Source organism: Archocentrus centrarchus, chromosome 4, assembly GCF_007364275.1.
Source record: "Archocentrus centrarchus isolate MPI-CPG fArcCen1 chromosome 4, fArcCen1, whole genome shotgun sequence".
NCBI classification, from domain to species: domain Eukaryota; kingdom Metazoa; phylum Chordata; class Actinopteri; order Cichliformes; family Cichlidae; genus Archocentrus; species Archocentrus centrarchus.
Window position 1 is genome coordinate 34,569,484 of NC_044349.1, and position 13,798 is coordinate 34,583,281.

A 13,798-nucleotide genomic window follows, 5' to 3' on the forward strand; every position below is an offset into this window, starting at 1 on the left:
TCTTTCATGCTGCCAGGATGTGCTGTCTGGCTGCTGTTGGGTCTTGGTGAGGGATGGGCACTGTAGAGACTTTCCTGCTTGTTTCTAGCTTGGCACACAGGTGTCACTGCTTCATGGTCTTTGCTGTAGGTTGTGGCCACTTGGAGTTTCTTGGCTCACATGGGTTCTCATCACCACTCTGTGTTACGATGCTTGGACTCTGGTGATAGTGGGGTGAAAGTTGGGGTGTCCTCACAACATAAATCACTACACTGCTTGGGTTTCTGTTTGTTTCTTTATATTTGTTTAATTGTTTGCTTGCTGGGTTTCACTATGATGCATTTTGCTGCCTTTGAAGGGATGTGGATACTGGGGAAGCTCATATGCATCTCTGCGTGCACGCACAGGCGCATACAAACACACACACTCACAAAAAAAGGCTCATGATGTATCAGAAGAATACCAAGTAACAGGTGTCTCCACAACACCTGTCAATAAATTCCTGAAGCTACCTTCATTTCTATTCTTTCAGTGTCCGATGGATTTGTTATGTATTATATGATAAATGAACATATCAAACCAATAGCCTCCAAAAGCAGATGAAATGAAATGCTTCTGCCCATCAAACTCTTTTACTTTGGATACTACCACAGCATTGTGGGCAAGCCTAAGACTAAATGTGTTTTCCTTTCTAAAAAAGTAAAAGAACATTTATTAGGTTATCATTGGGGAATTTTGACCAAATGCAACAGGCCATTTCACACTCGCGAATAGCTGTTAAAATGTAAGTAAACCTGTAATGGTTCAGAGGTTGCTCAGCACAGGATGGAGGCGTCAGGTGATTCGAGCAGTGGCCAAGGCCGGAGGCCCTGGCAGACTGATCCTTGGCTATCAAGGTTGGTGATTGAGACATTGAACATCACCTCTCTGGTGGGGAATGAGCCTGAGCTGGTGCATGAGGTTGAGACATACTGACTAGATTTAGTCGGGCCCACCTCAACACATGGCTTGGCCTCTGGAACCAGTCTTCTGGAGAGGGACTGGGCATTGTTCCATTCTGGAGTTGCCCTCGGTGAGAGCCGGCGAGCTGGCGTGAGTATCCTTGTATCCCCTCGGCTTGCTGCCTGTACGTTGGCATTCTTACTGTTGGACAAGAGGGTTGTTTCCCTGCGCCTTTGGGCTGTCGCTTGCATTTATGCTCCAAACAACCATTCAGAGTACCAAGTCTTCTTGGAGTCACTGAAGCCCCTTTTCCACTCACAAGTGCTCGAACCGTTCAGATCGACCACAAACTCACTCGGTGCTTGGCCAAAAAATGGGTTCTGTTCTAGCATTGTAAACTAGCTGGTCTGGAAACAATGAACGTGTGATGCAAGTGACATAAGGGCGTGACTCTGCCATCTCGACGTTAAGTGTTCTACCGCGATATCACTGCAAGGTGGGTATTACATGAAAAAAGCGATGCGATTTTTCATGGCTGTGAATTAGGTTGGGCCCTAAGGCTCAACTTGCTGCTTTATATCAGTTCATAACAGATAAAAGGACGCAAAGTGCATACTTGTCATCTTGCTCGTAATCGCTGTCTGTGTTTACCTTGTGCCTCACACAGATGTTGCAGTAGTTTTGTTTGGACCATAAAATATGTTCACAGCACAAGAAATGAAGATGCGAAAGGGAAGCATGTTCTGCCAAGTTTGCGCCCTTCGGCTTGTGTTTCCACATGAGGAACCACCTGCACTCATATGTAAAGTATCAGTTCGCAAAGTGCAGTGGAAACGACGACCTGTTTTTATCAGCAGTGGAGAGAGACAGGAAATGAGGGAAAGATACAGGGGAAGACATGCGGGCAAATTGGTGACAGGTCGGGACTCAAACCCGCACCGCCCGCACCGCAACGCGGCATATGTATGTGGTCACCAGCTTCACCACTAAGCCACCCGGGCGCCCCACAAGCCTGTTCTTAAGCGGTTAGGCGGTTCCTTGGAACCAGCACTGGCACGGGCACCAGCACCTCATCAGTGGAAACATGGTATGAGTGGGTTACTCAAGGGTGCTCCATCCAGTGACTCTGTCATCCTACTGGGAGACTTCAATGCTCATGTAGGCAACAATAGTGAGATCTGAGGGGTGTGACTGGATGGAATGGCCTGCCTGATCTGAACCTGAGTGGTGTTCTGTTATTGAACTTCCAAGCAAATCAGTTTGTCCATAACGAACATCATATTAGAACATAAGGAAGTGCACAGGGGACCAAGACACCCTAGGTCACAGGTTGATGATTGATATTATAATAGTATCATCACATCTGTGGTCGTATGTTCTGGACACGAGTGAAGACAGGGGTTGAGCTGTCAACTGACCACCACCTAGTGATGAGTTGGATCGGGTGACAGGGGAGGATGCTGAACAGACCTGGCGCACCTAAACGTATAGTAAGTGTGTGCTGTGAATGCCTGGAAGAGGCCCCAGTCCTCAAGATCTTCAACTCCCACCTCTGGCAGAAGAGAGCTGAGGACACTGAGTCCAAATGGACCGTGTTCAACACACCTGCATTGTGGAGGCCACCACCCAGAGCTGCAGCCTCAAGCTAGTTAGTGCCTGTCATGGTGGTAATCCCCAAACCAGATGGTGGACACTGGAGGTGAAGGAAGCCATCAAGCTGAAGAATGAATCCTCTTAGGCTTGGTTAGCATGTGGGTCAGGTGTGGGAGGAGTTCAGATAACAATAGAAAATGACTTTCAGACTTCCTTGAAGTGATTCTGCCAAAGGCAGGTGACTCAGGAGGGGAAAGCAGTGCTCTACTCATGTGGTGCGGGTGGGGTGCTGCTGACTTCAACTGAGAATAGTGGAAAAATATTTCAAGAAGCTCCTTAAACCCAGTGACACACCTTTTGTAGAGGAAGCAGAGTCTGGGTACAAGGGGGAAACTCGTTCATTGCTGAAGTAGTTAAACAACTCCTTGATGGCAGAGTCCTTCCCGAAGGTTCTGAACGTTCTATAGGTGTCTTGGTTGACACATCACATGCAGATCTGGGGCAGTGGCTCTGGATTGGCAGACTAGGGTTGTAGTTTTTATATTTAAGAAGGGGGACCAGAGTGTGTGTGCCAACTGAGGATCATACTCCTCAGCCTCCCTACTAAGGTCTCTGCCAAGGTGCTGGAAAGGAGAGTTTGTCCGATAGTCGAACCTCATTCAATGAAACTTTTGTCCTGGTTGCAGAATGCCGGACCAGCTCTTTATTCTCGCAATGATATTCAATTGTGCATGGGAGTTTGCCCATCTTGTGTTTAGTGGACCTGGAGAAGGCATTTGACTGCATCCCTGGGGGTATTCTATTGGTGGTGCTGCAGAAGTATGGGGTGTCTGGGCCATTGTTACGGGTCATTCAATCCCTGTACAACTGCAGTGAATGTTCAGTCTGCATTGCCAACAATAAGTCTATCTCATTTACGCTGGGTGTTGGAGAACCAGGGCCGCCCTTTGCCACTGATTCTGTTCATAATTTTTATGGACAGAATTTCTTGGTGTAGCCAAGTGTACCAGTCCGTCATTGAAGAAAGAGCTGAGAGTAAAAGCGAAGCTGTCAATTTACCAGTCAACTGGCATCTCTGCCCTCACCTATGGTCACAAGCTTTGGGTAGTGACTGAAAGAAAAAGATTGTGGAAACAAGTGGTGGAAATCAGCTTTCTCCAAAGGGTGGTTTCCCTCTCCTTTAGAGATAGGGTGAAGAGTGTAGTCATTCAAGAACAGCTAAGTGTAGAGCCACTACTCCTCCACATCAAAAGGAGCCATTTGAGGTGCTTTGGGCATCTGACTAGGATGCCTCCTGGGTGCCTCCAAGCATATCCTGATTGGAGGAGACCCCGGGGTAGACTAAGGACACACTGGGGAGATTATCTTTCTTGGCTGAGCCAGATAAACTGGAGAAGATGGCTGGGGGAGGCTGCTGCCCCTGTGACCCCACTCTGGATAAGCATGAGGAAAATGGATGGATGGAAAATCGGCAAGATGGAAGTTAGAGCTGAAAATTTCTCTGTGTTTTTTGTTCTTCTTGAAAGTATAGGTGGTAATGAATGTACAGCGCACTGCTCTCTTTGTTGATTAAAGTCAGTGTGGCTCACCCAACCTTCTTACTCTTCCTCTCTCATCTACATGACAGTTATCATTCCAATAAGATGGTATTTATATAATTACACTTTGGATCTTGATGTTTAAGTAATAGCCTATGTTGGTCTCCACAGCAAAAATAAAAATGACAGATCAGGTATAATTTTCTTAATTTATACATGCACGTGTGTCTACAAGTAATAAATAGGATTTTAGGTAAGATTTTCTTTAAAAGTAATTAATAACTTGTAATTACAAGGCCCAGCCCCGATGACTGTCCAAAATCAGAATCCTGGTGCTGTGCCTGTTTGAATACACAGTATATACAGCATATTCTTGCAGATTTGATGCTACTTTCTGTCTAGTAAGTCAGCCCATCTAGCAGATGAGACTGTTTATACATAGGGTATTTATTTCATTTGATCATATTACTTTATAGAGACAGTTAAAAGATAGTAAACAAAGGACAGGGAAAGTGGCATATACACAGGCAATTTTAGTTATATATATAAAAGTATAAAATAATGACAAAATGTATCTTATTATATAAACAAAATGAGGAAAAGTAATAGAATATACTTTACATTACCCATGGTGGCAGTTCGACTGTCCTCCTGATCAGAACCCACACCTGTACGACTGGGACTGCTGCTCTGATCTGCCTCTGAAGGAAGAAAGACAGAGAGTTTGTGATTGAGAGAGAGAATAGAAGATTTCAGACTTCAGCTGTTTGAGCAAGCATTGTAGATGGTTGTACAAATATTTTTTTCTTTTGGGTTGTTTGATTTTTATTGATAGAAAAAGCTATGCTTAAGTATTTTTCGTTATTCATTCCACCCCCCCAAAGTTCAGTAAAAACTTTCATACTCCTGTTTATAAATACTAAATATTCCACACGGTCAGCAGAGTTAATTGCTACAGACCTCCAAATTTCATGTGGTCTTCAGATTAGCTCAAGTACAGTGCATAGCGTTAGCTGGGTTCTGCCTGTCTTATTTTCTTTTTTCCCCTCTCTCCTAGCATGATTAGGTGGAGCGTGTATTACACTTCCATTTCTCCTCAGCTTGGAGCTTGGTTGATGGGTCCTCCTTTCCTGCACCTGTTCCCAATCAGGCAACGGCGCGGTGGCAGTTAAGGATCGAGGGGTGCGGTGGTTCTTCGCCAGTTCATCTTCACCACTACGAAAGCTGCGCGGACAACTGTGGATTTCTGATTCACCAGCCCCTCGAATCCGCGACAGACTGCCATCTCCAGCTGGCCGACAAGTACCAGCGGAGAAGAGGACCTCATCCGTCGGACATCTGCCAGCCCGCTGTCTCCCTGCGCCACCTAGCATTACGCAGTCTCCACATATGGCTCTCACCTGACTCTCTCTTGCAAGTAAGGAGTTCTGTTCATAATTTTTATGGACAGAATTTCTAGATGCATCCAAATCGCTGAATGCTTCCGCCTTGGTGGCCTCAGAATTTCATCTCTAGTTTTTGCAGATTATGCATTCCTGTTGGTGCGCACACATACACCAGCTGACCTGAAAGAGAAGACCGTGGCTAAACTGGAAGCCTCCGTGGCTGATTACCAAGTCTTTCTTTCTTTCTTCTGTATCTACAACAGCTGCAGTCAACATTCATGATCATATGACAATAAATTTAACAATAGCATGTTAGAGTTTATTTTAACATTCTAAGATTATTGTATGCAATAGCTTGGTGTCTGGCATGGGTAGAGTGTATAACACAACTTAAAACCGACTGTTTTATCACCATTTCCTCAGTTACTTATTTTTACAATAACTCGTTTCGAACTAGAGAGGACTAAAAATTTCAGTATTCTGTGTCCATCATTTCATTTCCACACATAGTTTTATAAACTGCTTTTACAAAAGTATAAAAGTACCCAACCATTTGGAAAAGAAAAAAACCTAGCAAGAAATTCCCATTGCATCTAATAGTAAATGTTTATGCTTCACATAAGTGTTTTAAACGTTTCATATGTCTCATATTATAGTTTATTATAATATGAGACATATAAGGCTCATAGTATAAACCTACATCCAGTATAAAACATGAATGTAGATTCAGGGTTGGAAATATTGAAGGCAATGCAGAAGTCCCTTAAAAGTGCATTATTTCTGAAGACCACCAGATGGCGACAGCTGTGGCTGAAAAAAGACTTCTGGTCCTACAGAACTCTATGGGAAAACCTGACCTCTGTAAATACCATCTTGTTGAGTTTGTGGGCTCAGTCACTTATTTCAAGTCATACCGAACACAAATCAAGTCTATTATTTAGATCTTGTTTCAGAAAGTATTATCTGTACTATGCTCATTTGTTAAAGACTGTCTTTAGACATTTGGAGTGGCTGTGGCTCAGGAGGTAGAGCAGGTCATCTATTAATCAGAAGGTTGGTGGTTCAATTCCCGGCTGCTCCAGTCTGCATGCCAAAGTAAGATGCTGAACCCCAAGTTGCTCTCCGATGCAACTGTTGGAGTGTGAACATTAGATAGAAAGCACTTTGAAATACAAAACAGTGCTTGTATGAATGAATGTGTGTGTGTGTGAATGGGTAAATGCAAATGTGTTGTATAAGCACTTTAAGTGCTCAGCCAGAATAGAAAAGAGCTGTATAAGACCTAGTCCATTTATCACTGACAAGCAATTTCACAATCAGACTTACCCCTCCACTGTTTTGAATGAACACTGTTCTGCCACTAATCTCAAATGCACACATAGTATAAAAACAGTACAGTATAAAAAAAGAAATCATCATTTTATAGAGAGAAAAGTCAGATTTACCAGGATATGCTGAAATCATAAGAACAAATTCTAATGTAATAGAAATATAGTCATCTGCTGTTATAAGGACAAAAGCTTCATGTAAAAAGGGAATAACTGCCATTCAGTATTATTGAATAAATCTTTAACACAGAATTTTGAAAGAAAGGAGGAAAGTAATTCTTATAAAAGATACTAGTTGTACCATCCTCATGTAGTAATCTGGCATTTTCCTAATTTCACCAAAGGTCTATTATATCAAAAATTATAAATGAAAGCTAACACAAAGAGCAATGTTAAAATGTGTTATGCATACCTCTCTCTTGAACATAGTAAGCGAGGTAGAGGTCGAGCTCCTTGACAGAGACAGAGATATGTCGAGGCTGGACACAGAGGACTGGATTGGAGCACTGGCCTCCTTTCACCAGCCGTTCTCCATCTGTGCTTTCCAGTGGGATTCCTTTAAAAAGGATAACCATCACCAGGTCTAATCTCCACACCTGGGGAAAAAAAAAAAGTTATTTCTGACTAAAAGTATGAGCCTCACTCTTGCCATGGTTAGTTTGACTGAACATTTATCTATCCATTTCATTTTCTTAATGCTTAACCAATTCAGATTGGGGAGGGGGGCTAATACATTCACAACTATGGCCAATTTAGAATTACCAATTAACCTAACAAGCATGTTTTTAGATTGTGGGTGGAAGCCAGAATACCCAGAGAGAACCAGCTTAGACACAGGAGGCACCAGACAATGGGACAAATGTATAGCTATAAATTTATTCCTAATTTTAGCAATCCAAATTCTGATTAAAAATTTTATTACATATGTTTCACATTGCAGTTCATAATTTTTCCATGTTTTATACAATGAGCATGTTTATAGGTCTTTAATATTGACTTGTTTCATACTTTGCAGTAAGGAAAAAAATACATTCATTATATTATCATCCTAGTTGCAATAGTAATTCATGACCAGTGTTGGATATAACACTCTGCAAAGTAACGTTACAATGAAACGCACAATTGTGCTAAATTCTGTAATCAGATAACAGTCATCAAACAAACAATTATGCCATTACTTGTGATGTACAAGTTATTCAATTATTTGCATGATGGGAAGATAGAAAAAAAATCATCAAACATGCCTTTTTTCCCTGAACACGTGCTACAATCAGCTGATTTCACTTTGTGGTAAGGGTTGACCTGCTCTCCTTCCTGAGCCACATTTGCCCAAAGTCACCAAGTGGATAAATATTAATGACACAACTTTCAGAAAATGCAAATATACTGAGTGCTAAAACTGAAAAAAAAAATTAACAATACAGTGTGTAATACTGAAAAAGAACACAAAAGCCATATTTTAAGCTAAATGAACAATTATTGTAATAAAACAAGTGAAGCTCATAAGTATTTTCACCTGAGACCAAATTGCAAAATGTAAAAATGAATGAATCAGATCAGGGGAAAAACTAGCCTGATATTTCTGATTGAATTATTTTTATTTAGTACCAAATTGCAACAACAACAATTGCCTGAAGGTACTTCATACTGCAAAGATCCTACAACAGTAAAAAGAAACTGAGTACTTGGCAACAGTGAGAAGGAAAAACTCCATTTTAACAGGAAGAAACCTCTGGCAGAACCAGGTTCAGGGAGGGGCAGCCACCTGCTGCAACTGTTTGGGGGTGAAAGGAAAGAGAAGAGAGCAGAGAGAGATGGGACAAAAGGGAAGCTATGGCAGAGAGAGCCTTAATAGTTGTTAATGACTGAATAAAGTAGTGGTGTATAAACACATAGAGTGAAAGAAAATGAGAGAAGAATAAACACTTAGTGCACCTCCAGCAGCCTAGGCCTATTGCAACATAATGAAGGGAGGGTTCAAGGTCACCTGATCCAACCTTAACTATAAGCGTGATCAAAAAGGAAAGTTTTAAGCCTAATCTTAAAAACAGAGAGGGTGTCTGTCTCCTAAATCCAAACTGGGAGCTGTTTCCACAGGAGAGGGGCCTGAAAGCTGAAGGCTCTGCCTCCCATTCTACTCCTAGGAACCACAAGTAAGCCAGCAGTCTGAGAGCAAAGTGCTCTGTTAGCATAATAGGGTACTGTTAGTTCTTAACATAAGATGGGGCCTGATTATTCGTGACCTTGTATGAGAAGATGGATTTTTAAGTCAAGTCTGGATTTAGCAGGGAGCCAGTGAAGAGAAGCAAATATGGGAGAAATGTGCTCTTTCTCTCTCAAGGACCATATTGGATCAGCTCAAGGTTTTTCAGAGAGCTTTTAGAGTGACTTGATAAAAATGAAAAACAATAGTCCTTCCTAGATTAATAAATGCACAGAATAGCTTTTCAGCATTACTCTGAGACAGGATGTTTCTAATTTTAGTCATTTTAGCTCCTCAAATGAATAATGGCAGACCTACATATTTTTAATGTGCATGCTGAAAGGCAATGCCATTTAAAGGGAGTATCTGGTTAGATACCATGTTTCAAAGTGGTACACAGCCTGTTAATAAAGATAAATTAATTTTAAATTATTTAAAATTGAAGCATTAATTAGGCATAAAACATCTTTGAGCAGTCTTGTAGGAATGGGGTCTAAAAGGCACTTTGCTTTAGAGGAAAGAATTAATGTTAACTCAAAAAGACTGTTAGGAGTGAAAGGAGGTAAATATTGGGAGTTATTAAAGTTGCTATACTTTATGATACGTCTATAGGAGAGCTCTAATGGTTAGAATTTAATTTGCGAAGAAATTTATGAAGTCATGGCTAGTTAAAGTGAAAAAAAACCTCATGGAGGACTTTTTTATAGAGTAGTGAACAATTTTTTTCAGGCCAAAATGAGTGTCTTTTGTTGACTGATAAGCTGGAGTGGAAGATTGCTGCCACTCCTCCTCATTGGCCTGTGCTCCGAGCAGTTTGTATGACTCAGGAGTGTTGATTCTTAAACTAACATATTCATCCTGCTGCAAACTGGTCTCTGTGATCAATTATTAACTCATTTATTAACGGACTTAGAAGAGAGAGATGTAATGTTTAATAGTACATATTTAAATGATTTACTCTTTGGTGCAGGTGAAGTCTCTGACGATGGGATTTTGGGAGGATGACAGAGAAAGGGAAGGAGAGAAGCTGCAGAAAAATTTAGCATAAATATGTACACATCTAAATTTTATATTTCATTTACATTCATAAGTAGTAGTAGTCACCATATGATAATGAATGTTACAGAATATTAACCTTATAAGACAATATCTTAACTGAAGCTCAGATTTGTAAATACTGTAAAGATAAGAGTTGCTTTAGATTAGGTAAAAAATTTGTGTTTACCACAAATTTCAGCTTCTGTGAGAAACCTATGAGTTGTTTTGACCTTCTTTAATTAACACATAAAACAAATCTCTGGCCCTCTCTACACCTGGGTCTGCTGGAGAACACTGTTGCTTGCTCATAATTGTTGGGGTTCGCCCTATAATATTATAGGGACTGACGATATAAAGCACTCTCAGATGACTGTTGTCATGAAATAGCTATATAAATAAGACTAATTTGAAAACTGACAATGCACATTTACACGTATTGTTTTCCCAAAGACATACTTCTCTTGCTAGTCTCATGTTTTATGTGAAATACTGAAAAACAAAAGCATGCTACAGGTTTCTGTAGTCACAAACAATTTTTTTTGTTTTTTTGTTCCAGGAGAAAGATTGGAAATTTTTTTTAGAAATATAATGTTTTGAAAGTCATGGAAATATGCTTCAGAAATACTGGCTACCAGAATGTACAAATTGTGGACTTGGACAATTCAGCTTTCAAACACAGTCACAGCATTGATTCAGCATTTCAGACAGAAACAAGCCAGCCAGTATGTCTTATAGTCAAAGTTGATGCACTGGTAGTCTGAGTTAACATCAGATGTTAACTGAAACCTAAATTTTAAAAACTTAAATCCAGGGTGCAATTTGTGACCCTTACCACGCAGGAAACAATGAAATAACACCATATACTGCGAAGCCTGTTCGTGTATATCTTACTACTGTCAATGTAACAATTATAGAATAATTATGAACTTCAACTAAACAAGTTCATAACAAACATATAACTACAGCATTTTGTAGAATATTATAAGGTATTTGTAACTGAAATTAATATGTGCAGTATTGTTAGTCTCGTGTTTTCCTCTTGAGACGCAGATGATTCAATCAAATTTAGCAATATAAACAGGTTAACGTTCCAGAATGAAATCCCCTTTCCATTTATTTCGCCAGCTGTGCCATTAAATTTAAATAGTTAATATGAAATAAGTTCAAATTTCAACAGTAAAAAATTTATTTATTTTTTTATCAATTTAAACAATATTAACTAGTCTAAATATTCTCATAACATAGAGTCCTACATATCAGACATAGACACAGTCTGCTTTGATGACGATGATGACCGTCATCTGCCATGCGTCATCATCTGTAACCCACGTGTGTCAGTCTCCAGACAGGGAAGGAGCTCATCCTGTTCATTTACTGAGATCAGCTGTAGACTTTTGAGTTTGAGAGGTGACAAATGCCCAGCATGGTGCCACGGTGGTTAGCACTGTTACCTCACAGCAAAAAAGTCCTGGGTTTAAATCTGGTATATGTGGTTGCCTGTTCAGCCACCCAGGTGCCCATACATTTTCACTCTTACTGGGGATTTATGCTTCACTGTACCTACCATGTAACCGCAAACCCCTCTGAAACCCTACAACTTAACTTATGTTGAAACCTGACGTGCACCTCCCTGGAAATGTAACTACAGGTCATGACAACACAGTCCACAACTATTGCAATTGGCCTGTGCAGTCCTGTTGATTCCTCCCGTGCATTTCTGGCTACCTTTTAACCACAGTTTTTGGATTTGTCAGTGAGAGAATAATAATTGGGATCTCAATATAAGGAATAATAATCATAGCACAAATATAAGGACCCACAAGTGTCCTGGAGGGAGACTGCTGAAACTATCAGAATGAACAGAAAGGAATGTACAAAGAAGTGGAAAAAGAAGGACAAGTATGTTTGACCTGAAAAAAAAAAAAAAAAAAAACACAACAAAGAGCAAGGACTTAGGAGGGGAAAAAAAGTCCCAGCATTTTATTTGTTTTGAACCGGCACTGCATGTAAAACACCAGGACACAACCACACAGTCAAGTAATAGCACATAGTATTCCATTTATGTAAGTGAAATCAGAGGCTCTACAAAGATTTGCTGCCGAAGTCTAAATCGGACCTTAGTCTTACCGGAATAAAATTCCAACATTTTAGTCCAGGGTTAGAAAAAAATATCTGCCCTTCTATCTTTTCAGCCAAAAGAAAATACAGTACAAACCAATTTTCTAATTTACCTTGTCAGCTTGTCGAAGACAGTCTATGCGTCTCATTTTGCCTTTCTGGTCAGGGTTTGACAAGACACAACAGGCAGCTTTCTTCCCGGTGATTGACAGGACAAAGTCCTCTCTGCATTCAGGTCTAATGTCCTTTCTTAGCTTAGCCAAAAGACGACTAGCCCACTTCTGTTTCACCTAGGAAAGGAAAAATAAACAGACTCTAATTAACTGAGTATTGCTTTGTACTAGCAGGTTTATTAATGTCATCCATCCATCCATCCATTCTCTTCCGCTTATCCGGGGCCGGGTCGCGGGGGCAGGAGCCTAAGCAGAGAAGCCCAGGCTTCCCTCTCCCCAGCTCATGCGGCGCGACCCCAAGGCGTTCCCAGGCCAGCCAAGAGATATAATCTCCCCAGCATGTCCTGGGTCTACCACGGGGCCTCCTCCCAGTGGGACATGCACAGAACACCTCACCCAAAAGGCAGCCAGTAGGCATCCTAATCAGATGCCTGAGCCACCTCAACTGGCTCCTTTTGATGGGGAGGAGCAGCGGCTCTACTCTGAGCCCCTCCCGGATGGCTGCACTCCTCACCTTATCTCTAAGGGAGAGGCCAGCCACCCTTCGAAGGAAACTCATTTCTGCTGCTTGTATTCGCGATCTTATTCTTTCTGTCACTACCCAAAGCTTGTGACCATAGGTGAGGGTAGGAACGTAGATCGACCGGTAAATCGAGAGCTTCACTTTTACACTAAGCTCCTTCTTCACCACGACAGACCGACAGCTGCTTCTGCAGTGTCCGCATCACTGCAGAAGCAGCCCCGATCCATCTGTTGATCTCCCACTCCCTTTTCCCGTCACTCGTGAACAAGACCCCGAGATACTTGAACTCCTCCACTTGGGGCAAGAACTCATCCCTGAGCCGGAGAGGGCACTCCACCCTTTTTCCGGCTGAGGACCATGGCCTCAGACTTAGAGGTGCTGATTCTCATGCCAGCCGCTTCACACTGCGAACCGTTCCACTGCGAGCTGGAGGCCACCCCCTGATGAAGCCAACAGGACTGCATCATCTGCAAAGAGCAGAGATGAGACTCTGAGGCCACCTGAGGCGTTGTAGGGGTCAGGTGCAGTGTGTGTCGGGTGGTGGCCAAGAGTGGAGGCCCTGGCGGACCGATCCCCGGCTATCGAGACTTATTATTTGCAGAAAATCCAATATAAGTATGCCACAAAACACTGATTTTTGGAAAAGAAAAATAGAGATTGTCAGTTTATTTTCACAATTAACAAAAGAATCTGATTTTTAAAGTGAAAAAAGAAATCCAATATATCCATAGTTATACCACCTCTGCCTTCTCCCCCAGCAGTTCATCTTTGACAGCTCTCTCTTCTTCTTTAGTCATCCTCTTCTCATGTTTTTTGAAGTACTTCCTTTTCCTGGCCTGGAGGTTGAACCATGTGTAAGCAAAGGCACGAACCTGGGGCAGCAGAGCCTCAATGAACGGATGGAACTCATCCTAGATGACAGACACACAGACACACACACGGAGAAAGACAGAGAACAGACACAATAATCAATACCCA

The 13,798-nt window shown here is 41.6% G+C and overlaps 1 protein-coding gene across 2 annotated transcripts in view; it reads right to left on the reverse strand.

Moving 5' to 3' along the window:
• The window catches only part of nfic (nuclear factor I/C), a 58,353-nt gene that overhangs the window by 30,006 nt on the left and 14,549 nt on the right, over nucleotides 1–13,798 (reverse strand). The window contains exons 2-5 of one of the 2 annotated variants that reach the window (XM_030727063.1): nucleotides 13,561–13,731; nucleotides 12,238–12,414; nucleotides 7,178–7,361; nucleotides 4,679–4,753 (exon numbers count right to left, since the gene is read on the reverse strand). In XM_030727063.1, coding sequence (XP_030582923.1) covers nucleotides 4,679–4,753; nucleotides 7,178–7,361; nucleotides 12,238–12,414; nucleotides 13,561–13,731 — 607 coding nt within the window. Of the gene's footprint in view, nucleotides 1–4,673; nucleotides 4,754–7,177; nucleotides 7,362–12,237; nucleotides 12,415–13,560; nucleotides 13,732–13,798 lie in introns of both variants that reach the window. The other variant, XM_030727064.1, reaches the window with a different exon arrangement.